The 27691-nt window shown below is 38.6% G+C and overlaps 1 protein-coding gene across 2 annotated transcripts in view; it reads right to left on the bottom strand.

The window, feature by feature from the left end:
- The window catches only part of mical3a (microtubule associated monooxygenase, calponin and LIM domain containing 3a), a 128903-nt gene that overhangs the window by 9787 nt on the left and 91425 nt on the right, over positions 1-27691 (bottom strand). Inside the window, exons 37-44 of one of the 2 annotated variants that reach the window (XM_051656756.1) lie at positions 23262-25143; positions 20954-21048; positions 20679-20864; positions 18181-18231; positions 15301-15408; positions 15089-15182; positions 9491-9541; positions 2195-2260 (exon numbers count right to left, since the gene is read on the bottom strand). In XM_051656756.1, the coding sequence (XP_051512716.1) occupies positions 2195-2260; positions 9491-9541; positions 15089-15182; positions 15301-15408; positions 18181-18231; positions 20679-20864; positions 20954-21048; positions 23262-25143 (2533 nt within the window). The remainder of the gene's footprint in view (positions 1-2194; positions 2261-9490; positions 9542-15088; positions 15183-15300; positions 15409-18180; positions 18232-20678; positions 20865-20953; positions 21049-23261; positions 25144-27691) is intronic. The other variant, XM_051656755.1, reaches the window with a different exon arrangement.

The following is a 27691-nucleotide window of genomic DNA, read 5'->3' as shown; positions in this document are numbered from 1 at the left end:
ATTTCAAGTTTGTTTAAAACAAACAAACAAATAGTTATGAATGATGATGCAGAAAGCTGAATGTGGCAGCATGAACTTTCTTAATTTCCCTCCAAACTCACGTGATCAACATCCGGTGCAAAGAGGTTCATGCAATCTGAGACAGTATCTGTATCACATTGGGTTTAAATATAGTAATAATGATCGATTGTTAAATTCCGCTATTGATGCGCAGAATTTCATTTTACACTACTATTGTTAACACCTTACACTACACTCAACACACGGCCTACATGTCATCAGTCGAACAGGGGAGTCTTTGGAATAACATGCACTGATGAATCGTTCACAGTAATACCAGGAACCTGCATCAAGTAAACACGGTGAATTCTGATTTCATGTTGACTTTAAATGAGTGTAATGACACAACAAAGACATCAATGGAATAAACTGGAGGCCTCACTTTCCCGTTACGTTCCCTGTTCACATGCTATCACAGCAAATTATCAGTGCAATGGAAACACGTTAACACACAGTGAATATAGTCTATGGATTACCACAATACAGTTCTGTACAAGAGCTGTAATGGTGGCACACGCATAACAATGACATCTTTTTAGAGTTCAGAAACGGTAACAATCATGCTGTTATTTTAAGTCATACGAATAATCAGCAGAGCAGTTTCCCCCAAACTACAGCTGTGCACCTAAAACACGCTAAAGACCCCATGAAACGGTTTGTCGAGCAGTTTTCTTTTGCTGACGTATTCCATATGGAAACACTAGTTTCAGGCGATTTTCTTTTATCCGTATAGAGCCGATATCTCTTATTTTATGTTAAAAGCATGAATATAACTTTGAACTGTATAAATTCCAGCCATTTAAAGTGTTAGCACAACTAAACATACACAAATAAATATTAATTTGCTTCTTGCTTTTGCTAGCGAGAGGTTGGTGGTATTTATCATTTGTAAGGGAGAGCATTTTATTGGACAGAAATTTGTATAATGCAAGTCATTTATAATTTTAATTCATCATCCTTGAAGAAAAAGAATGAAAGTATAAAACAAGTGAATTTAGCTGCAAAGAAAGATGCTAAAAGTTTGTTTAACTTTAAAGAGCACACTAGCACTCAAATGTCCTCAGCGTTAACTAAGGCTGGCGATATATCTAATATTTACATTGTAATTGTCATGATTTTACAGGCAATATAAAATTATGCAGTATCAGTATTATTGCAATGATTTTAATGTGCTTTTTACAGCACTTTACGTTTCCTAAAGCGTGCATCATTGCAATAATTTCACAATGCTTCATATTACTAATATTTCTTATTAATCCTTAAAATAATAATAATAATGTATACGTTTAATAATAATATTTAACTGGGTTCCAAAAGCTTGAGTAAGTGAACACACCAAAAAAGATGAAAAAAAGAACGTTTTAATCTATACAGTATGTACGTAAACAAAGCTCTTATTGCAACATATTGTTATATTTTGTTAAATATAAATTAAAATGATTAAATATCATTCTTCACTGAGTTTTAGTGCAAAACTGTGGAAAACAAGCCTTTATTATTTTTAACTAGATTTTATTTCATGTTTTAAATTGTTTTATTTGATTACAATGGCCTTTGGATGAAACGATGAAAAAATAAATAAATCACAAGCCATTTTAAAGCAAATACATAATTGTCAAGATATCTTGAATACCATCAATAGGCTGAAAAATACTGAGGTTTCATTTCTGTAGCCATATCGCCCAGCCCTGCCACTATCAGGCATGGACTAAAAGCCACAAAACGTTTGATTTCATGGGATCTTTAACTGTGTCCTCACAGATTAAACTGACTAAAGACCTTTCAAACATCAGGTCTGTTCTGAAAATGCATATCAAGCTGTGCTCACCCTGATTAGAAACACTAGAGCAAGGGCTAAATACACAACAAAAGCTGAACCTCGAGGGAGCATCAAAACGTGTGCAGCTACTGCTACCAATTTTGTATTAGTACAGTGTAAAGCATTGGCATCAGTAGCATCAATACAATAATCTGCTGGGGGAAATCCACTGCGCCGGGACACACACGGGCAGGGAGACAAGTTCACTTTGAAGCTGAAGGGGAAAAGCAACACTCTACAGGTCCAGTGGGTTGTCAAAGTAACGCCGCTGACCGTGTTGTTATGGAAACACAGCTGGCCGGCGGTTTACGTTACCTTCAGGGGCACAGCAGGGGCAGAGGTACAGGGCTCTTCGGCGAGGGGTCCCGACATAGGGCTCAACTTCCACAACACAGGGAACGAATGAGAGAGAGAGAGAGAGAGAGAGAGAGAGAGAGAGAGAGAGGTGGCCAGAAGAGATGTAGAAGAGAAAACAGTGAGGAGTGAAATCAAAGAGGAAGAACTCTGGGGAGAAACTGAAAGCAGCAGTGACATGTGACCGTGAGTGAATGAGCTGCTCTGTTCCAAAACCTAGTGAGGTGCCTACAGAGGCAACATTCTGAGGCCACGTCCACACTTTTCCATTTAAGCTCAGTTACCTAACGTCTTCGTTTACCAGAGTATGAGGTAGAGGTCAACTGATGGGTTTTGCTGATACCATAACTAAGGTGGGGAAACAGGCCGATGTATTTCAAAATCTATAATATGAATGAAAACTTTGCACTCAATGTTAAACAGTGCTGAACATTACTAAGTGTTGCTTTCCATGGCAAAACTTCAATAAATTTCTCCCACACTGGTACCTTCAAAGCAAATGTCATCTGAAATTAATGCAACTCAAGTCTTTTGTTTTTAAATGTAATTTTAGAATGGCATTGTATATATTATACATCAATGTGCCCTCATGAACATCTAATTAATATCTCAGATTCATATATTTGACCATGCTCCGATTGTTCTGTATATAACTACGCCATAACAAAGGAAGTTTTGACAGAAGTTTGGGAAACTTTATAGTCAAAATGATGAAACGGAAAGCTATAAAACCGTCCCTGTGCGCATTCACGCAATGCAGTGTGGTCTTGGTCTTCTGAATCAAGAGGACGGCTGAGAAAAAGCAAAAACTCAGGCAGCATTTTCACATAAAGTTTCCATTAACATGAAACTGATTTATTACTGATTAACTTTTGCATCTACTCGGAAACAAAACCTCTTCGGAGCACTCATGTTTATAACCTTACTGGAACAAATTGGACGCCCCCCAACCCCGGAAAAAGTCAACCGTAAAGCCAAAATTCATAAGTGACCATTTTTTATTCAAAACGGCAAATTAAGAAGAAATGTAAGTCGTTTACATCCCTGACTTTGTAACATTGTTCCAATCATTCGAACAGCTAATGTTAGCGTCCTCTCCACCTCGTCGGCAAAGCAGTTCTCCAGTGCAGTGATTAGTTATAACCAAATTAATGATCAAACCACATCTGGTGACTGATTTATTGTGCCATGACTTAATGCAATAATAATGTATACTCTATACATACCATGGCTTTTCTTTATCAATGTTTTAAATACGCTTTTGAAGCATCCGTCTCTTTAAATAGCCTAGTCATGTTGCACAACCAACTCCATGCGGAGTTAGTGATTGTTTTTATTTTTTCCCCCCTTTTCTCCCAATTTGGAATGCCCAATTCCCAATGCGCTCCAAGTCCTCGTGGTGGCGTAGTGACTCGCCTCAATCCAGGTGGCGGAGGACGAATCTCAGTTGCCTCCGCGTCTGAGACAGTCAATCCGCGCATCTTATCACATGGCTTGTTGAGCGTGTTGCCACGGAGACATAGCGCGTGTGGAGGCATCACGCCATCCACCGCAGCAACCACGCTCAACTCACCACGCGCCCACCGAGAACAAACCACATTATAGCGATTCACGAGGAGGATACCCCATGTGACTCTAACCTCCCTAGCAACAGGGCCAATTTGGTTGCTTAGGAGACCTGGCTGGAGTCACTCAGCACGCCCTGGATTCGAACTCGTGAACTCCAGTGGTGGTAGCCAGCGTCTTTACCACTGAGCTACCCAGACCCCAGTGGTTGTTTTTGTTTAACCTCTAGAGGGCGCCGTTATACTGCAGAACCAAGGAGTTCAGACTGTAGAAACTTCCAGCGCTGGCACTGAGAAATGAAACCAAAAATAACTAGCACAATCCATCATTGATTTTTTTCCGATAGCTAAACTGCAATTATTGGTAAATCCGATATATCGGTCGACCTCTAGTACGCGGTAATGGAGAGTGTTTCCAAAACTCTACATTTTGGTGGAGGAAAACGCTGTTCTAGTGTGCATGAGTTGCATTAAAAAAATCACGGGACAGCAGGGAAAGAACAATGCCATCGTTCTCCCATTGAAAACTTTTCTGGGGCCGCCTCAGTGAAATTTAGGAGTGCCAAAGCAAATTTAATGATCTCTCCCATTCATCGCTTTATACGCGCTAAAGGCTTCACATCTGCAACGCACTATTTTCCCGGTGCGATTAAAACTTGGTTTTTGCACGAGTATGTTCCATGACGACTTGGATGCTGCCTTGAAAGTGGAGCTATGTAGACAGTAGGCAGCTCACTAGGATTCAGAGCACAGCGATTGAGAGGAAATGGCATGGGAAGGAGTGTAAACAGGAATGAATTGAGGAAGACAAGTGAAATATCAAACAGCTCTTTGAACTTTTCTTCTGTGCTGGATTGAGGGCAAAAATGTGGCGCTTCGTGAGTAGGGTGCTTCCATACAGAACATCAAAAAACTACTGCTGCAGGACTGTTGTTCCCCTGAAAATGGGGTTTAACCATCAAAAGAATTTGGGTTTTTATGACCTGATTACTATTATATGACCCTTAAAGATGTTCGTTTGTCTGGGAGTGCAATATATACCTCAATCCACCACGTCTGATGTGGAAATCATTAATATGCATGGCAGGTGTGTCAATCTCGTCTAAAGTGGAAAAACAGATTTAGACCAAAAAAAAAGGAAACCCTCATCAAAACAACAAAGTCAGAAGAATGACTGACACCAAAGTCAAGGAGTTTGCGAATGACGCATGGGATCAAATTAAAATGCGTCTTTAATAGCATTCACCCTTGCACACATAAAGACAGATCTCCAGGAATTAAAGAGAGGTCTTAAAAATGCTGAAACAATCGGATGAAATGTCGAGTTGTTCACAACAAGGGACTATCGCAGAGGAGTTCTTCAGCGTAATCCATGTCTGCTCTGCAACTGCAGCAAAGCATCTGACCTGGTTTGCATTGTGAAGTGGTTGAATTTAATCAACACTAATAAAATCTTATCTGAGCGCTGTGGATGTCTTATTGCCAGTTTGGAATAATTAACCCCTATTCTGACCTCTATCTGAACAGCAATGGACGATAAAGGAGCTTTTCAATGAAGGGTTTTGTATCAGTCCTCAAAGACCTCATCATCTCATTTCACTGGTCCATCATCGGCAGTTACGACAAGAACTGGGGAACTAATTATCCTGCAGCGACCATTAAAAGCAACAAGCATGGATTCCTGTGTGCAAACATGTTTGGGAGAGATTGATGAAAACATGTCATGAACAAACACACTGATGCAAAGTTACACATAAATCAACAACAGCAATCTGACAAGTTGTAGTAGTTATGAAAAATGGGGGAAACTGTGTAGTTTTGGATATGATAACCAAAGTTTTCCAGACAAGAAATTACTTTGGCCTCAGATTACTGATGCAATAAAGCCAAAGTGTTTTTGATTAAGTGTTAATTTAAGGATTTAAATCAATCCACCAACTGTTAGCCAGTCTGTCGACATCTAGATTACAATCAGCATTATAGAAAAATACATTCAAGGGAGCAGATCACACGTGAGCCACTTAATCTTCATGCAAACTCTTGAAAAAAGAAAGAAAATGTAGCTGCAAACAGCAATTAAAGGGTTGCAACATTATAATGTCAAAGTGAACTCTTACAAATGCAACTTTTCAAGTGCTTTTCCAACTAATCAAGGAAGTTTACCAAAAACCTTTACAAAATATGTTATTTGTAACATGTACTTACCTGAGGTGTTAGGTGCATGACTTTATTAGTTTATTTGTTGCAAATAACTACACCAAACCACTTTGTACTCTATACAGTTAAAAACAAATCTGTTACAGTGAGGCACTTACAATGGAAGTCAATGGTAAACAATCTGTAAACAATAAAATACCATTTAAAAAGAATAGCCACAAGACGTAAATATTATACATTTTACTCTAGGGCTGGTTATTGATACAGATTTCCCGATTCAATTCGATTCACAAGCTCTTGATTCGATATTGATTCAAATGGGTTTATTTTAGTTATAATGTCCCTTTTGCTTCTAAATAAAAGAAATAATCTCCCAGCTAATGCTGTTAATTACACAGGGGACCTTTTAACTAGGTTCATAAGGAAAATATACATTTTACTAATTACATTTTATTACTTTTTCATCATTTTGGTCACATTTTGGCTTTTTAAAATGAACAAATAAATGTATTCAATCAATAAATAAGATATTATATTTCACATATTATTTTTGTTACATATTTATTGTTAAATTGCATAATTTGTACTATTTACATTGATTTGTTGAAGATGTGCTAAAACTGGTACTGTCTCTTTAAGAAAATATGGCATTTCTGTAAACAACGCCTTTAAAAGAGCGCATGTTAACGAGAGAGGACTCAAATGGCTTTATATCATCTGTGCGATGCATGATTAAAATTAAAAAAAAAAATTTTTTTGTTGTATATATTCACTGCAGTCGCATAGCACAAAATTGGCTTCCATTGTAAGTGCCTCACTAGAACACAGGTTTTTGCATTTTTTCATTTTATTTAAGAAAAATGTATTTTTGTGGTAATCAATATTGTGGTACAAATGCTGTCGATTGAGATTAACTTGTACTAAATCTGGAATATTCCTTTAAATGATTGCTGATTACACATGCAACTAATATTTAAGACCCATATCACACTAAGTGTTTCCTTCCAAGAACTGTTTGACATGCTACAGGTAAGAAACATCTTTAAAAAAAGATTTGCAAGACGCTCAGACAATGCCTCAATGTCCTTTAAAACAATGGGTAACTGATTCACTGTTAAACAACTCCACGCTATCTCCTGTCTGCGTGGGTGCGTTCATCTCAACACAGCAGCGCAAATCAAAAAACACCACAAGACGACAAGTACACAGTAGATCTGCAGTACAAGTTATCAGGAATGGGAACACAGTGAGGAAGAGCAACACATGATTGGATCAATCACAATACGGGATGAAGCAATGGACAACAAACCCTCCCGGGGCAACTGAGCAGGTATGATAGGAACATATGAAAGCTGAAGCGCACACAGCCATTGGCTCAACAGGAGGCTAGAGAGGAGGGGCTTATCAAGATTATTCATCAAGAGATTGTGTATGCAGTTTTGATTTGTGCTTTAATATGTTTTGCAAGTATAATCAAAACAAGCAAATATAATGCAAAGGGCCAAGAAAGCAATCTGGCATGTTTGTTTGTTTGTATAAAAATTCTAATGATTAATAAAACTAAATAGAAAATGTTTTAAAGACCGCAAATAGCCAAATGCATGAGTTATATAAAATGGTATGATTATATCAAATGTATTAAATGTAATACAAAATAAAAGTGCATAAAATGTATACAACACAAATAGATAAAATATAGCTGCAAGCGGCAATCATCGGGGTCCAAGCACATGGGAAGAAATAACCAAAATAATCAGAATTGACAGAAATGATCCAGTGGATGCCAAATTACACAAATTGACTATATAAAAGCTGCTGAAAGCTGATTGGTCGATGGCGGCAATGTTTTTCAAAAAATGCGACTGTCCTAATAGACCTTGATGACATCTTGGACAAATAAACTGCATGCAAAATTTCAAGTCGACTGGACCAACGGTTCCATAGTTAGAGACATTTTGTTTTTAACCATTATAGCGCCACCAAGAGGCAGAGGTGTGTAATATTTGTGTGTGTCCTCAGAATGACCTCATACATAAGTGCACCAAATTTGGTGATAATATCTCAATCTGTTCAAGAGTTATAACCATTTTAGTAAAAGTGGCCACACCCATTACGAACGTTTTGGCATACCATTTGACGAGAAATTACAATTTTACAATTCCTTTAATAACTTTTCATTTTGGGACTCCAGAGAATGTTTCTGCAATGGTTTGGTTCCATTCGGGCAAACGGCCTACAACTAGTTCGAAAAAGTAATCTTTTAAAATTCTCAAGTATTTATTGAACGTTTTGTTTCAAACCAATGGTGCTTAAGGCAAAGTTGTTAAGAATGAGGTTTACAACATGATCTGAATAACGTGTTTCTTTTTTAAACACAGTGGCATATACAACAATTTACATGCATGTAAAATGCCATTGTGCCTCCCGGTGGCCAATTTTGTCAAATTTTGCACAGACCTCTTGGGCCAAGAGACAAATAGGCATACCAAGTTTAGTTCCGATCGGCCTTATTTAACCCTATATAAATGCTGCTGAAAGCTTATTGGTCGATGGCGGCCATGTTTTTAAAGATATGTGATTGTCCTAATAGACCTTGATGGCACCTTGGACAAAGACAGTACATGCAAAATTTCAAGTCGATCGGACCAACGGTTCCATAATTAGAGCCACTTTTAGCTTTTTAATTATTATAGCGCCACCAAGAGGCAAAGGTGTGCAAATTTTTTTTATATGTCCTCTGAATGAGCCCATACATAGTTGTACCAAATTTGGTGATAATATCTCAATTTGTTCAAAAGTTATAACCATTTTAGTAAAATGGACACGCCCACTACGAACGTTTTGGCGTACCGTTTGACGATAAATCAGAATTTCAAAATTCCTTTGATAACTTTTCATATTGGGACTCTGCTGAATCATTCTGCACTGTTATGGTTCCGATCGGGCAAATGGCCTAGGACGAGTTCGTTTAGAATTTTTTTCAAACAATCCAAAATAGCGGGAAAACGAAAATTCTGGCAAGGGGGTGAAACTCTTCGGAATGACGTAAGGAATCAGAGGAATAAAGGTAAAATCGGTTCAAGGCCCAAAATGTGATTTTTGTTTATTTTCTTCGCAATAGCGCCACCTAGTGTCTGACGGATGACCTTCGGTGCTTGGACCCCTAAATAATAAGAAAATCGGAACAAACACAATAGGATTCCTGCACCTTCGGTGCTTGGACCCCTAATTAACAAAAAATATATAATGTAACAAGAGGTGCTAAAGTCAAATGATTGAAATAATATTATAATAATAAAAGTCATAATTATAATTAGCCGGGGACCTCCGGTTTAGTTGACATGGAAAGAACCTATGTGTCTTTCCAATTAGAATAAGCATCCCTCTTTGAGGTACAGCACATAACAAATAGGATGGTAATAAAGCGGGGGGTGGGGGGTCACAAGGGAAGACAGGGCTTCAATAAGTACAGGGGGAAAGGAGAGAGGCCGTTAAGTTGTTAGTCCATTTCAAGCAACAGATTTGAAATACATACCACCCAGATGCAAATCCAGGATCTCACTGTAATTAGACTCTCCCCAATAGTCTACAATGAGGATATATTAGAAACATGTTACTGCACACACAGGCACAGCCAGGAGCTTCAGATCATGCATATATGTTGCACACGAACACACACACAGTAAGGAAAGCTGAATACAAACTCCCGCAATGGTAGAATGGGCACATAGATTTGCTGCACTGCTGTGTTCTGCCACTAGAGGCAGCACAAGCTCTGGAGTGAAAGTACGACTTTAAGTCTAAAATAGTTTATTTGCGTAAATCCCTTTCAAACACTACCGCAACTGAAAAATACGGGAAATAAGTGAAGGTATAACTATATATTTTCAGGTAAATTCAGGGTCCAAAACAGACACTCAGTAAGCAGTGTATGCGCAAGTAAAAAATAAAAATATTTATTAAATAAATATATAAATAATATTTATTTATTTATTTGGCAAACAAATCTGCTGTGGCATTCAAGTCATTTTATAATTAAATTGCAACCTGATACATGGTCAAACCATGAAAATTAAACTGCAATCTCACTGATGCAAGCAATATGAACAATGCAAACAATAAATGATGTCTACTACGAAAATTGTACCTCAGTGGAAACTTCAACATCAGAAGTTTCTCTCTGATACCTAACGTTTTTCTTCAACACTCCACAATGTGGCGGCATAAATGTGGAGTATTCAGTGCTTTATGCCACCAAAACAAATTTATTAAGAACAAAATGATGTGTATTCACATTTTTTGTGACTAGCTTGTATAGGTTGCGATGACTGAAACAATGAGCAATGCTGTTCGTCAATAATATGCAAGAAAAACAGCTAAATAATTTCACTGGCATAAGGATAAATGTATAGTTTATATACATTTGTGCTCAAAAGTTTACATACCCTGGCAGAAATTGTGAAAGTTTGGCATTGATGTGGAAAATATGACTGATCATGCAAAAAAACTGTTTTTTATTTAAGGATAGTGATCATATGAAGCCATTTATTATGACATAGTTAATTGTTCGGGATATAAAGAAAAACCCACAGGAAACCTCAGGAGAAATACAGGCTGCTCTGGAAAAAGACGGTGTGGTTGTTTCAAGGAGCACAATACTTGTTGACCCCTCTCCAAACATAGCGCTTATGGTTGTGACCATAAAGCTCTATTTTGGTCTCGTCACTCCAAATTACAGTGTGCCAGAAGCTGTGAGGCGTGTCAAGGTGTTGTCGGGCATATTGTAACTGGGCTTTTTTGTGGCATTGGTGCAGTAAAGGCTTCTTTCTGGCAACTCGACCATGCAGCTCATTTTTGTTCAAGTATCGTCGTATTGTGCTCCTTGAAACAACCACACTGTCTTTTTCCAGAGCAGCCTGTATTTCTCCTGTGGTTACCTGTGGGTTTTTCTTTGTATCCCGAACAATTCTTCTGGCAGTTGTGGCTGAAATCTTTCTTGGTCTACCTGACCTTGGCTTGGTATCAAGAGATCCCCGAATTTTCCACTTCTTAATAAGTGATTGAACAGTACTGACTGGCATTTTCAAGGCTTTGGATATCTTTTTATATCCTTTTCCATCTTTATAAAGTTCTGTTACCTTGTTACGCAGGTCTTTTGACAGTTCTTTTCTGCTCCCCATGGCTCAGTATCTAGTCTGCTCAGTGCATCCACGTGAGAGCTAACAAACTTATTGACTATTTATAAACAGACACTAATTGCAATTTTAAAAGCCACAGGTGTGGGAAATTAACCTTTAATTGCCATTTAAACCTGTGTGTGTCACCTTGTGTGTCTGTAACAAGGCCAAACATTCAAGGGTATGTAAACTTTTGATCAGGGCCATTTGGGTGATTTCTGTTATCATTATGATTTAAAAAGGAGCCAAACAACTATGTGATAATAAATGGCTTCATATAATCACTATCCTTAAATAAAAAACAGTTTTTTTGCATGATCAGTCATATTTTCAAAATCAATGCCAAAATTTCACAATTTCTGCCAGGGTATGCAAACTTTTGAGCACAACTGTGTGTGTGTGTGTGTGTGTGTATGTATATATGTATATGTATATATATGTATATGTATATATATATATATATATATATATATATATATATATATATATATATATATATATAAGAGCCAATAATTTCACAATTCACTTGCAAAAAAGTTGATTTTGGACCCTGCTCATGATATATATCTTTTATCAATTTACATTGGTGTAATTTTACGAGATCAGTGCCTTTTCTACTCAAAAAGTGATTTTTAAAGTAAATTTCTGTACGATTTTAAACATTCTATCAGACAAAATAATCTCTTTAAATGTTAATAAACTGCACTGTGCCATCTCAAGCTAAATGAAAAAATAAAATAAAAATACATTTTTAAATATGTTGGAATAAATGCACAAATTTATGGTAACAGGAAAGACAATTTAAGATTGCCCCCTACTGACAAACCTAACAAAATATAACAAAGTGATAAAAGAGAGACACTTTAATGTACTTGTAGGACACAACTTTAAGTCTTTAAAAAATATATTATGTCCACTAAAACATAAAATTAAAAATGTAAAATAAGACCGAATCAATACTAGGATTTTTCCCCTCATTTTTTCCCCCCCAATCAAAAATGTGCATATTTGCTAATACCCAAAGAGAAATTGGTAACAGATGGCTGGGGACAGACCAAAAGGCATCCTTATAAAGAAAGCTTAGTCGATTTTTTTTTTTTTTTTTTTTTGCTATTCATCGTTAAAGTTACACATATGGTAATGAGAGACACAAAAAGGCACAGATTTCACAGAATGACTTGTACTGGGTCTGTAAACCAAGATTTTCTTCATCATGGAAAGTAGCAGATAGACTGTATGATGTGCTAGATAAACTTTGGTCTGATCAAGGACGTTCCATCATGCACATCACAGACGGCACACAAATCTATGCGAGGTGTGTTCGGACTGACGGGACATGCAACTGACACACACGAGGAGAGACGATGCTCGGTATGACACGGTACGATTACAACACCACTAGAGTCATCACCATGGATACCTGAGCATCTCTTACGCTGTTTTGGACTAACACTAGAACCCTTATACAAGCCTTAGAGAGGGTAAAGGATAAAAAGAGATTAAGAAACACTAGATGGGATGGAGGGAACAGGGGAAGGGCAGAGAGGAAGCACAGATCGCAAAATGATCAATTTATCTCTACTGTCTATGACTCCCTACTGTCTTAGACTAAGACATCCGAAACACTTTCAACTGTGAACATTATTTGTTCAAGATTTGAGAAAGGACATGGTTTTCACTGAATCCAATAATGCAAAAGATTCTCTCATATTCTGGCACTAGTAACTGTAGAACTTAATCAATGTTTGTCATGTGCCGTTTTGCTTATATGTACGAAACACATTAAATATGAGGTTATCTGTAACAGCAACCTTGTTTAATTCTGCTATATAATCAGTATTTGATCTGCTACCGTATATACTGCAGTTTTTGATGAGTTTAAAAATCGACATCAAAATGCCTCAGTAATGAAAGTGCTGGATAATGATTTCTTAAAGTTATATAACAGGCATTGCAGGAGCAGATTTCCATTTCTTTTGTTAGGCACCAATTCTTGGAAATAAAGGAATGTTTCGGTTTCAATACAAGTAAAAAAAATAAATAAATAATTCAGTGTTCCAGTGAGACACTTACATTGGAAGTCAATGGGGCCAATCAGTAAACGTTAAAATATTCACTGTTTCAAAAGTATAGACACAAGATATAAACAACATGGGTCCTATTTAAAAGCACTAGATGCAAAGTCAATGGGCATGGCCATGAAGTTTATGCATTTTCACGTAAGCATGCATTAATTCTAGGCGCAAGTGGGTTTGGTGAAACTGCACGGAAAGCTCTAATTGGCTGGGTTCTTCTCCGGTTATTGCAGCGTATGCGTCCTATCATACAGTCCATTCTCTGTCAAGCAACGGCAATTTAAATGAAGACAGCACATTTATAGAAAGTTGGTAGTGTAAATGGTTTGTGCGCAATCATGGAGAAGAATAGAAATATGGACCATTTTTGTCTGATGTTCTTTTGTGCAATAACTACGTCCTTATTGTGAACTCGCTCTCGTTTTGTCAGCCATCGTTCCAGTGTTTATCACTGAAATACTACAGATGTTTGTTTCCTCCTGCCTCCGAACCACGATATAGGTGTGTTCTCTCTTGGTCCATCTCACCTGCGCTCTTGACAGTGTTATGGGACGTTTGATGCTTTACTGCTCTCCCATTGTTCACTGTTTTTGTTATACGTTTCTCTGTTCAATGCGTTTAATTTCTGTACAGCATCCTTGAGCTTTAGAAAAGCACTACACAAAATAAACTTATAATTATTATCATTAATCATATTGTCAAAAAAATTGTGGCTAGTATTAAAAGTGGCTCTTTGATGCCACCTGCTGGTGGAATCCCCAAACTGCAAATGCAGGAACTGAGTTTAGACTTTGCACTGAGAAAGTAGCAAATTGTGCTTTGCGCCACTTCATACAATACACCCAGTTTGCGCGCATACACCCACAGATGGCACAAACACTCCCACCCACGCCCACTTGTGCTTAGAATTAGCGCACTCTCGACAATTGGTCGAGATGTAACCCTATGTGTGCTAACATGATTTTAGTGTGATAAAATCGCTTTCTAACATTTTCTGTGTAAAGTCGTTCCCAATTAAGGGATTACAAGGTTGTCATAGCAACAACACTGTATTAATGGATATAACCAGAGACTATTTAGCAGACAGGCCACTTGTATTAAAATGAATGGGAGAAACTGAAACGGACAACCGATGTAGAGAGAACGGCGGGGCGCCTTACAGCTAAACGTTTTTTGTAAAGGTGCACACTTTATGATACCACTGTTGTCAGATTTTTCTGCTGATTCTTTGATCGTAATCTTGACCAACTGTTTTGGAGATTTCGGTCTTTCCCCATTCAAGTAGATAAGAGCTGCCCTGGCATGTCGCTGGTTTACAAAGAAAATATCTTGGTATAACTTTTCACACTAAGGTCAATAAGAGATTTTATCACACTAAAATCATGTAAGAACATTATGTTTACATCTTGTGGCTACAAATAAACGAGGAACAAGTCGAAATGATTTATTGGGGAAATCAACATGCCACCACAAATGCTGATTGAGCTTAACTTGTATTTAACCCGGAATATTCCATTAGCAGACTTAAACGAAAATAAAAGACAAATTTCTCCCAATAAAACAATGCCCTGAAAACTGGAGAATTGCTCAGTCTTAAATGAGATAACTAGCATGATATTACTAAGACTAGTAACTAATCCAAGTTCAATTAGTCTCGTATTGAAAATAACAGATTTTTTCTTTGTAAATCTGCAGTGTAATTTGAAGCAAGATTCTTTAAAAAAAGTAACATTAACATTTAAAGCAAGCAGCGCTCTGTCCCTTAAGCTCAAAATGTAACTAATGAGTCAAGCATGTGTTCTGAACTCTGTCGTGAGGCTTTAACCCTATAGCAGCGTAACAGAGGGAACATTCCCTTCACAGACAGAAACAGAGAAATACCTGCTTCCCCTCGCAGAGCTTTCTCCACCGCGACACCTCGCTCTTCTAACTGTCTCTGTTTCTCCTCCACCTGCTCCAGCTGTCTCTGAATGATCTGAGGAATCACAAAGCAGCTTCTGGATCATTTCACGCTCTACTTCTTCAGCACGATGATGGTTACTACGACTGCTCTTGTGACATCTAAATGTGAGAAATCATTAGTAGCTTTTCACCTGAGCTCGGTGGAGCCTCTTGAGCTCTTCTTGTTTGGCTTGTCTCCGGGCCGCTTTCTGCACCCTCCTCGTCAGCTTGGCATTGAGTTCCTCCTCTGTGTACGTCTTCTGTAACAGGAAGTTAAACGTGAGATTAAGCACTTCTGTAAACTGTTCTCAGGTCAGTTAAAGGTGGATCCTTGTCTGGCGTCTCATGTGCGTTCGTTGGATTAGGGGGTCATATACAGTACAACTATAGGGATAAAACCGAGCCTTAAGGCCTTTTTTGGCATGATTGATAGCCGCGGTGAAGATTCTGAATAGAAACAATGGATTCCTATGGAGCTATTCACACCAAGAGTGAAAATTCGCACGAGGACAAAGCAATGTTTTGTTTTAACGTAAAGTGTGTTTTTTTTTTATTATTATTTTTTTATAAATCTCCTGGAGATGAAATGCCCAGACCAATAAAATGAGCTGTTAACAAGGAGTCAGAAGCTGCTGCAGCTAACAAAACTAGCACAACAGGTGGCGCTAAAGCACAGACATTAAACGCAGAAGTAACTCGAGGGAGAAATCCTGAACCAGCAGTGAGGAATTGTATTGCATTTGCATCAAATGTCTTAAAAACTCATAACATGTAAGTGATTTTGCTGTGTCTGCATTGCATTACCTTTAAAAACTTTCTGATCTTACGTGGATTGTGTTTACACTATTCCATATTGCTGCATTTTTATCTTTGCATTTAATCTTACATAAGTTCTGTTAACAATATAATACTGCATGTATTGTGGCATCTTTGCCATTGTATCATTTTTTTAATAAACAACTTGGGATATGATGTCAAGCTCATGGGCCTCTAGTTTGAATAAATAACTAAAAATCACAAACAACAAATATAATGATAAAAAAATGATAATATACTGCAACAATAAAACTTGCAGCTTTGAAATATGTATTCTTGGTATTGAGTGCAAAGTGTAGTGTGACTGGCTTAAATTGTGCTGATTCTGTCTGTGCCAACTTATTTATAATTATAAATGGTGGTCGACTGATATGTGTTTTTCAATAGCCGATACTGAGACAGCAGGATAGCTGATGGCCGATATTAATGCCAATAAACAGAATACAATTTAACAACAGCAAATCAGATGTACACAAAGTTTCTAAAGTGAAACAAACCCAAATTGTAGGGATGCGACAAAGAGAAATAAAAGGCCGAAATCTTGCATAAGCGCTGCTCTGTTGTTGACACGCACTCATAGCAGCAGCACGCGTGCAAACGGCTCGTGAAGCTACGGTTTTCAGCGCAGCTCAAAGTTCTTCCTGGAATGTCTCGCCAAAATAAAAGTCAGAAGGTTTTAAAAGGTAAGCAATTACCACTGAAATGTTATTACTGTGAACACAAGAGATCCACTAAAGAATCCAGACCACATACAATGTGTGGAAAAACAACAGAACTGGCTTCATGATCACTGAAGATCATCACTGGAATCACCGTTACATTTTCTGCTGCATTATCCAGTCGAGTAGTTTATAATAAAGGTTTTCTTAATAGGCTACTCTATTTTATATTGAAATGTGTAGTTATATATAAACTGGTTTTGAAGCATCCCTAATAATAATGTAGAGTTTATTCAATTATTCTAAACAAAGTCTAATTTAAAATAATCATTTTCATTTTCGGTGCATCACGAACTAATTTTATGCAATATTTTCTCCAATATGCACAAACTTTAAAAGTAAAAAAACAACAACTTGAAAATAAAAAGTGATGACTATCCACTGACAAATCAACTGGTAGATTTTGGAACTGATTCAAGGGAAAGTTAACGCTTCTGTTAATCGGCCAAGTGATTATAATCGCAAAATTGCAAAATAAATCAGCCGACTAATAGGCCTGGCTGATATATTGGTCTATCACTAATTATAAAGCACCATCTCTTGAGAAATACGGTAAATCAAAGAAACTAACAAGAGGGGGTCTGGGTATCTCAGCGAGTACTGATGCTGACTATCACCCCTGGAGTCGCGAGTTCGAATGCTGAGTGACTCCAGCCAGGTCTCCTAGGCAACCAAATTGGCCCGGTTGCTAGGGAGGGTAGAGTCACATGGGGTAACCTCCTCGTGGTCACTATAATGTGGTTCTCGCTCTCGGTGGGGCGTGTGGTAAATTGAGCGTGGATGCCGTGGAGAATAGCGTGAAGCCTCCACACGCGCTACGTCTCTACGGTAACGCGCTCAACAAGTCACGTGATAAGATGCGCGGACTGACGGTCTCAGACGCGGAAGCAACCGAGATTCGTCCGCCGTCACCCGGATTGAGGCGAGTCACTACGCCACCACAAGGACTTAGTGCACATTGGGAATTGGGCATTCCAAATTGAGGAGAAAAAAATAAAAAAAAAGCTAAAAGCTCAAATATTGCCACAATTTCTAAAAATAAATACATTTTTATATTTATAACGAAAGAAAAGTTCTGCGTTATGACATTGTTGCTTGTAGCTAATAAATAAGATAAACCTACAATAGACAGACACACACTAAATGCAAAATGTGGAGTCTGGAGAGAGACAATGCTTCAGGAATCCACAGAGGTCTAGAAATATCTAAGAAACGGCAGGGAAAAAAAGATGCATTTGAACCAGTGATTTACACAGTACAGAAAACAGTCAGGTCAAGCAGGTCAACAGAGCCCAAAGCCTTTCGGGAATGCCATGTGATGCGGTTACATCCTCCAGCAGAAAGCGGGTGTTTTAGCCTTCACCATGCTGAGAAAATTGTTAGTAATAAATAAAGCGTAAAAGCTTGGAGCAGTAATGACAGATAGGAGTTAGACATAACGGTGTAATAGGACATGCTTAAAATGGGTAGACCAATGGGAATGAATGAACACACTACCTTTGTAGCATACGATCTCTTGAACGCCAATGCATGAGGAACATAAACAGACTTAAAAAAAAGAAAATTGAAAAAAGAAAACAAACAAAACAAATTATGCGATTAGATGGGTTAATATACAATTAAATCAAATCTAGATTCTATGACAACACGGAAACACAAGACTAAACATTTAATGACGCAGGGATGAGTGCACAGGCACAAATGAATGTGGCCACGTTTTGGGTAACAGCATTAATCTAAAAGATTACACAAATCTGTGCTACAGGTCATTGTAAAAACATTGCTGCATCAGTCAGTAAACCTACCACAATATCATCTTGGGAAAGCAACTAAATTAAAAATAATAAAGTTAAAGGTATGATCACGCCATGTCAGAATTTCTGTAAATAGGAGATGAAAATTCAGAGATTCCACTTGGAACGGTCAAGTCAGAGCTTTCACAGGATTTTGAGTTTACACTTTACGATTAAAAATTCCACCAAGACATGAACGCTTACGGAATCTCATTCCGACATGACGTGAACGCACCAATAAACAACAAACATCATGAAACTCTACCACAAACTACCTGTGACAAGACCAGATTCATACAGATCAGGGGTCGGGAACCTTTTTTCCACTAAGAGGCCAATTTTAGAATTTTTGGTTGATGCATTTTTTCCGAAAGAGCCATACCACAAACGAATAATTTACTATTTTCAAAAACGTTTTTCAGTAAAATAAAAAGTTTATATTGCCCATAGACTACTCAAAAACAAACATATGCAAATATTAATAGGTAACATGTTGCAATATGGAACTGAGTACACGTGTTTGTGCGGGTCTCCGTAAAATTACTACATTTTACAATTGCTCATGAAAAATTCGACTTCCCCTTTGGGCTGGGCGATATGTAAAAAATATTTGATTATATGGTCAACCCCCCCCTGCCAAGGGTCAGTGAATATTTTTGCTTTATTGACTTTGCTTTAGAAATGTAATTAATTTATTGAAACACGAAAAACTTAGACATTTCTAAATTCAAATTGCACTTTAAACGAAACGAGAAAAGCAATAAAATACCGAAGTGATTAAAAAAATCTTATATTTAACCACCTCCCCAAATCCAAACATTTACCGTCTCCAACGGCTCCATCACGCAAGTATCAGCATGCGGCAACAGGTGCAAATTAAGAACTAAATGAAATTATAAATGTAAAGATAATTATAATAATCATCTTAATAAATAAGCCTAATAAATTCCCTTGTGCTGCTAAATGTGTGTTCTTATCGAATGTGTATTGCGTTTGATAATACAGTCTATGCTGCCTAAAGAAATGAAAATAGAACTCAATTTGAGGTTCAAGGTGAACGTGTCTTGTATTACTTTGATTTAATCACTTTCATCTTTGTTTCTTTAATACAAAGATCCCTGTATCTATTAATGAACCTGCAGAGTTGCGTTCACAATGTGTAAGAGCGAACTGCTCCGTGGAAATAAAGCGAAACTCACAGCACCTCACGAGATGATCGGAGATCATGTGCAGCATTCTCATTGATTACATTATTCTTCCAAACAGTTTTCAGTCGAATGAAACAGAGGAAAAAGGAGTGATAACTCTTTACATGTGCTTGCTCCAGGAGACAGGGTCCCGTTGCACGCCTCTGAACAACAGCGAATTAGACATGAGCATTGACGGCTTTTCTTTTGTCTGTTTCTTTTGGGCGCACATAAAAAATAACAAACGTTCATAAAATCGCTCGTAAAAAATGCTCTTAACAGCTAAGATCAATAGTTATTGGGAGGCCCAGAACTCACTGCGCACATATAAAATTAGACGAGCATCGGCAGCTTTTCTTTCATCTGTGCTTCAAAATATAAATCCACGTCTTTGTGTTTAATTTCTTGTCATATATCACTCAGAGCAGTCTTACTGGTCGCCCTCCACAGTGGCTGGTACATCAGCAAAATCCACATTTGTCAGGTGTTCATTTCAAAGGAGTAGGCTGTACGACAAATTCGGAAGGAAATCAAAACAGTGTCATTGACTTCAAGCTTTGCAATCGCACCCACACTTTCTGCAGGAAACTCATCTCTAGAAAGTTTTAAAAGATCATGTGTTGGTGAATGGTGAGACACCCGGCGAGCCACTTGATTTTTAACAGAGCCATTTGTGACTCACGAGCCATATGTTCCCGACCCCTGATGTAGCTACATCCACTACTAGACTGCTTCAGAGAGCCAGAAGAGCATTGCTCGTCAAGAAAGCACCATCAGTAAATTAAAGGAAGATTTCCTTAAGATGGCCTACGTTTCTGCATCTGGTCTCTCTATGCACCTCCAAGCAATCACAGCAGGACTGAAGATACTTCATTTCTTACAGCTCTTGAATGCAACAGTGCTGTACAATGTCTTGTCATACTGTACATTTTTGCTGTTTTGTCTGCATGCTGTTACATTCAAGTTTAGACTGAAATTCAGTATTTTCACACATTCCTGCTGTGCACTGAAATACCTCCACCTCTTTTCCTTTTATCCTCTTTTCTTTAACTCTTCTTTCATTCTCCCTCTCCCTTTCATTTCCTTTCTCCGTAACTCTCTCCTTTTCCCTTGCCCTGTCCTTATCCCTTTCTTTGTCTTTCTCCTCTTTCATCGCATCTTTTTTCAAATCTGACACCAAGTCAAACAGGTCCACATGATGCTGGGAAGAGCAGAAGATTTCATTACAATTGGAGAAAAAACTCATTTGACTCAAATAAAAAAAGCTCTCTAAATATTACATAAACTTACATCAGCCTTGGACTTCTGAGAAGATCTTTCCAGAACATCATCACAGGAGAGATCTGAGTCCTCGGAAAAGCTGAGATTTCTTCGCAAATGTAAATCTACATGAGTGAATATCATCATCAGTTGAAAGATTATTCAACAGGACGTGTAAGTTAAATTAAACCCAGTGCAATATTTAAACTTCATAACTCATGAGTTTAAAGGGACAGTTCACCAGATATTTAATTCATCAGGTACTCGCCCTCGTTCTGTTTCAAACCAGTATGACTTTCTTTTTTTTCTGTGAAACACCAAAGGAGCAGTTTAGCAGAGCTCTTTTCCATACAATGAAAGCGATTGGGAACCAGGGGCTGTCAAGCTTCAAAAAGGTCAAAATAGCAAAATAAAAGTGTCAAAAGTAACCATATGACACGTCCAGTATATTCCAAGTCCTCAAAAACCATATGATGGCTTTGTGTGAGGAACAGACTGAAACTGACATTTTTTTTTGTTCACTTAAAATAGTGCATTGAAAGTCCTTCTTCACAGCCTGGTCACAATTCACTTGCATTGAATGGAAAAAGGCAGCTTGGACATTCTGGTATACAGTATATAACTCCTATTGTGTTCCACAAGAAAGAATGAAAAATAAGTCTTGAGGGTAAAGGGTTACTCCATGTCAAATCAACCAAATTTCAGAAATGGCACTTTTTTCTTTCTTTTTAAAAAAAAAAAACTTTTTCTGAAGAAAGACAAACATGAATAATGATTAAAGCCCCAATATTTCATGCCATGGATCAATATTTACGGAGTAATTCATGATTTTGTAGAGAGGGCTAAAATGATAATTTTCACCTATGATTTTAGAGCAAAACTACAGGTACAAAAATGACCTTAGAAAGGTTTCAGCATCATCATTATTTTATTTTTACATAGAGATAGGCAGATCTATTACTATAATCAGCTGACTTCAGCACCACCTGTTGCATTATGCCAATGGTGTCCAAATATGGGAAAAAGCACTTTTTTTGTGTTGTTTTTCCAAAGTTGGAGTGCCTATAACTCCAGAAGTATTAAAGTATTTTTAGAAGTATTACAAGTATTTTAAGGCCCTACAGGCCCAAATCCCAGAAATATGGGGCTCTCAATGTGGCTCCTTGCTTAAATTTGACTCATTTTCAATGGTCGAAAACCAAATGTGGGTCACATTCTTGTCCAGTATAAATAATGTTGAAATTAGAAATATACCTTTATTTATTCAAATAAAAACAATGTCGTCAAATCTTGGTTTCTAAGAATCCAAAATTCCCTGTTATTAAGAATAAGCGACACGTGGCTCTTCAGTTAGTGCAATACCTACAGTATATCTAATGTTCGGATTTCAGACATGTAAATCTGCTAAAATCTGAAATGCATCATTATGGGTACAAACACCAAAGTGCTGAAACCAGTGTTAAAACCAGTCACGAGTTTGAATCCAGGGTGTGCTGAGTGACTCCAGCCAGGTCTCCTAAACTACCAAATTGGCCCAGTTGCTAGGGAGGGTAGAGTCACATGGGGTAACCTCCTCGTGGTCGCTATAATGTGGTGGTTCTCGCTCTCGGTGGGGCACGTGGTGAGAATAGCGTGAAGCCTCAACACGTGCTATGTCTCCATGGTAACGCGCTCAACAAGCCACGTGATAAGATGCACAGATTGGCGGTCTCAGACACGGAGGCAACTGAGATTTGTCCTCCGCCACCCGGATTGAGGTGAGTCACTACGCCACCACGAGGACTTAGAGTGCATTGGGAATTGGGCATTACAAATTGAAAAAAAAAAAAAAAGACAAACTATGACTAAAGCAAAAAAAATCTCTTCTGAACTGCGATTCTAACCCATATGGTTCCATGGTTGTTAGCAAAAACAAATGTGCTTACTAATTACAGCACCACCTAGAGTCGGATGGATGTGTGTGCGCATGCCTGTGTAGTGCAGGGGATTTGGGACCATCTCACCAAGTCTGGGATCTCTGATTTACGGTCTCTGACAACCAAACACTTTTAGGGCAGAAACAAATAGCCTAATAGGATAATCTGTGCAAATACAGTAGTTTCCGCACCTTAATGATGCTTTCCAGATATACGAATGCAGCCATACCGTGAGCACCGTTTCTCTGGGATTTAACAACATAGGGCCTTAAAATGAAGATACCCAAAGGAAAGCTTGTTCGGAACCAGAATCAAGGATGTTAAAATGTCTTTAATACTTATGGAGTTATAAGCACTCCAACAACACATTTTGGAAATTTTTTCAATTTCTTTCCTATTCAAATGACAGATATCCAGCTAACCTGAGGACCTGCCCAGAGGAGACTCTTTTTTCTTCCCTGAATCTACAGTTGTAGAGCTTGAGGGTGTGCTTGTATACGACTTGTCATCTTTCTTCTTTTTGTCTTTCTTGTACCCGGAAAAGACTGCCTTCCACAAAGACTTGTGCTTGGGTGGTGTCACTTCAGTGCCAGACAGTCTACTTTCATTTTTGGCTTTCTTTTCCTTTTTGTTCTTACGTGGAGAAAAAAGTGAGCTGCGTTTCTTGCTTTTGCCTCCAGTGGAGCTCTCTGAAGAAGTGACAGAACTGTCTAAGGTCGTACTGGCCGGAGAGGTAAAGAAACGATCAGGGAGCACCTCCATCTGCTTTTTGGACTCCAAGACCATTACAGCAGAGTCCTTGGGGGCTTCTAATTGCTTTTTGTTTTTCCCTGTTGCCTCGGTAACGTTCCAGGCAACTTTTGCTACAGCGCCCTTGGCAGCCTCCGATTCTTTCATCTTAGTGAGCTGCTGGGCCATGGCGTCTTTCAGAGCTTGGCTCTTCACAGACTTTTCCCGTGCCTTAATTCGTTCTTCTGCTATTTCCTTGGCTTCTGGAGAAAACTGTTGGGAAGCCTTTGTAGTCCGGGACACACCTCCAGGAATGTGGGGCTTGCCGTTTTCCATTGCCAATGGCAGATGGAAAGGTGTTTTTTCTCGGCTGACCTTGCTTGTCGGTGGTGTGTAAAACTTTTCCGGAGCGCTTGTATTAGGGGTGCGGTCGTCGTACGTGTCTTCCACGTCATCAGCAAATGGTATCTCGTCTACGCACTCCACAAAAGACTTCCTCACTTCCTCCCTGCGTGGTTTATTTGGTTCTTTTACCCTCATCACAACAGGTGGGTTAGCTCGAGGAGCCGCCACTGGGGCCGTGACTGGTTTTGGTTGAGGAGGACTGACTGGAGTCTTCGGTTTCGAGGGCGCAGTCTCAGATTTGGGCTCCTCATTGGCTTCCAGGAGGTTGTCCCAAGAAACCTGAGGCTTTTTGATCTTGAGGGGGGCCGGCTCCTCATTGGGTGGAGGTGGAGGAGGGCTGGATGGAGGAGTGAGCATAGTGGAATCAGAGTTGTTGTAGCTGTCACTAGCTGCAGTCTGACTGGTGGTCACGCTTCCATTTAGACCCAATCCTGAACTGCTGCTCAAGTCCTTCTTCTCTGAACCATTACTCTTGGATTCCACTGGAGATACAACCTGTCCTTCCAAAGTAATGTTGATCCTCCGTATGATTGATCGACCTGTGAATGTGGGCTTCTGTTCTTCAGATAAGTCATCTGGGGTATACGACTTGGGTGAAGATGATTCAGGGGTTGAAGCTTTCACAAAATTCTTCTCTACTGTTATTTGGCTTCTGTCGAGAGGAGTGAGTCCTAAGCTCTTTCGGATCTCAGCACTCTTCAACCAGAACTCCTCAATGAGGTCTGTTTTCTTGGCAGGAGTTGCGTCTAATTCTTTCGGAGCAGAAAAGGGTTCCTCAGTTCTCTTCTCTGAAGCAGGTTTGGCTAAAGGAGTGGATGTGATGGCTGGGATTGGCTGAGTCCTGACCGGGGAGCTTGAGGAAAGGGGTGAGGATGGCTCATGGTAGGGTTGTGACTGGGCACAGATCGGAGACAAAGGATTACCTGTTGGAGAACAGACACACGGCTGGAGCTGGACAGGAGATTCGGGAGACACGGTTTCTGAGTTTGGAGCAGGTTTGGAGCAGATTGGGGATGCCGCAAGAATTTGAGCAACAAGAGAATGGGGACTTTTAGTATCAGGAGTCTGTGGCGAGGGAATCGTTGGTTTGACATCATCAGGTAAATAGGGCTCCGGGAAGAACCGTGCTCCTGGAGATTTCACTAATATTACAGGAGAAGCCTCTTTCACCTGCAAAGGAATAACAGTACAAGTCATGGTTTAAAATTAGTAGACAAGTTAGCCCAACAAGAGAGTTTTACAGGGTTCTCACACTTCGAGAACAGGGTTCTTTGGTGGCCGCCGAAGCAAATTTTACGATATTCATCTAGCTTTTGCCGCTTTATAAGCACTAAATATGCTTCTCATGTGGAATGCGAATGCATGCGGAGTGATTGAAGACTGATTTAACGTACATGTTGCGCGATCCAACGAGAATCAATCGTGCGAGTGATGCGCTCTGCTCTATCCTCCTGCATCTCTGGAGCACGCGCGTCATCGTGGCTTCCCTCGGTATATGAGCTCCGGTGGCAGGATAGCGCAGAGCGGATCACATGCGTGATTAAACTGGGCTTCCCTCAATATCGCGACGCAGACAACAAAACTTATGCGACCAATTTCAATTTTACATGAGAATTCACTATTTTAAAGCACAATGGAGCAATTCAACCATTTCAAATGCCTAGACAGCTCCAACATTCTGAACAGCACTGACGAGGAAAAGAAAAAACACCTGCACCAGGATCAATGAAAGACTTCACATCTACACATCAACACTACCATTTATCATAATACACTGCAAATGCAATAATGTAAAAGAAAATTAAAATTTAAAAAAACGGACCCAGGAAAAACCCTGGATAAACTAATGAATTCCCATGTCCTGTCCAGTTGGATAGTCAAAAAAAAAAAAAAAAAAAAGCATTCAGATTCAGTAAGATTTCCTAATTACCAACACATATCCATGACTTTTCCAGTAGTTTGCAATTTCTGGAAAACAGTTTTTAAAATAATTTTGCTTGTTTTGATTCCCCGGGGAACCCTTCCCTCACACAGACTGATCATTCGACCGATTTGTGAACTACTTTGTCCAATTAACTGAAAAGAGCTTTCTCAAAAGAAGGACTGGCTCAGAAGTTGAGTATCACTATGGCTAGTGAGCAAGTTCTACTCCATAGAAGCTCTAAACTAGAGAACTGATTTGGTGATTAAATATACTGAAACCAAGTGTAACTCTGAATATGCATAATTACTATTGAAAGTTCCATGACTTTTAAAACTGTATTAATTTTCATGACTTTTCTAGGTCTGAAAAATAGCATTAGGGATAGTTCACCCAAAAATGAAATTTCTCTCATCATTTACTCACCCTCATGTCATCCCAGATGTGTATGACTTTGTTTCTTCTGCAGAACACAATTGAAGATTTTTAGAAGAATATTTCAGCCCTGTAGGTCCATAAAATGCAAGTTCATGGCCACCATTCACTTTGAAGCTCCAAAAAGTCAGCATAACAGTAATCCATATGACTCAAGTGGTTTTATCCATGTCTTCAGTAGTGATATGATAGGTGTGGGTGAGAAACAGGAACATATAAGTCCTTTTAAACTGTAAATCTCCACCTTTAACCAGCCCTAACCAGTAGGTGGCGATATGCACGAAGAATGCAAATTGCCAAAAAATAAAAGAATGTGGAAGTGAAAGTGGAGATTTCACACACATCTATCATATCGCTTCAGAAGACATGGATTTAACCACTTGAGTCTTATGGATTCCTTTTATGCTGACTTTGTGATTTTTGGAGATTCAAAGTTCTAGTCACCATTCACTTGCATTGTATGGACCTACAGAGCTGAAATATTCATCTAAAAATCTTCATTTGTGTTCTGCAAAAGAAAAAGTCATACACATCTGGGATGGCATGAGGGTGAGGAAATGAGAGAATTTTTATGTTTAAAACTGTGTACAAAACTGACTTTTACATGCCGCTTTCTAGATTTCACTGCAGTTTCCTAGTGAAATGAGCACTAGAGGCACTACACCAACTGTACGTTGTATTCATTGTCACACAAATCACGATTACAACTGCTGACTTTACAAACACTTATTTTACTCACCCCACGCAATGATATCAAAACACTAACGCATGATTCGAAAAACGAAACATTTTAACACTTGTATTACAGACCCACCTACATATACTGTATATATATATACACACACACACACACACACACACTTATTCCATTATAAATAGCTCGCTTGGTAGCTCACATGTTAAGAGTGTTGGACTTTGGACTCATTAACCGCGGTTACAATCCAGCCAAAGATGCACGAAAGTGAAAGTACCATAGAAGTGACACAAAATGACGTGGTTGCTTCAGAAAATGTGCTTTTCATTTCAAATTTGAATTTTAAAATACTACCGGTTAGGGTTAGGTGTCGGAGTTTCTGTTAAACTCGCATTTATTTTTTTCAGACACTATTGGTTAGGTTTATGGTAAAGTTTTAGGGTTACGGAGGTGCGTTTTACTCATTAAAAACTCCCATCTAAAATTCACCTTAACCTAATCTGATTACAACCTAATTTCGCTCAGTTTTGGCGCCCCCCGCTGGACATTTCTGTTGTAAACTGCAGCAAAAAGTGTTATGAAGCACGTAATTTCAGTTTTGCAAAAATATTGCCATGCCCTCTTAAATTTCATGAGATCAGGCTGTATTCACTCCAATTTGTAAACTG

Source organism: Myxocyprinus asiaticus, chromosome 26, assembly GCF_019703515.2.
Source record: "Myxocyprinus asiaticus isolate MX2 ecotype Aquarium Trade chromosome 26, UBuf_Myxa_2, whole genome shotgun sequence".
NCBI lineage: Eukaryota > Metazoa > Chordata > Actinopteri > Cypriniformes > Catostomidae > Myxocyprinus > Myxocyprinus asiaticus.
This window is presented reverse-complemented; position numbering and strand designations above follow the sequence as displayed.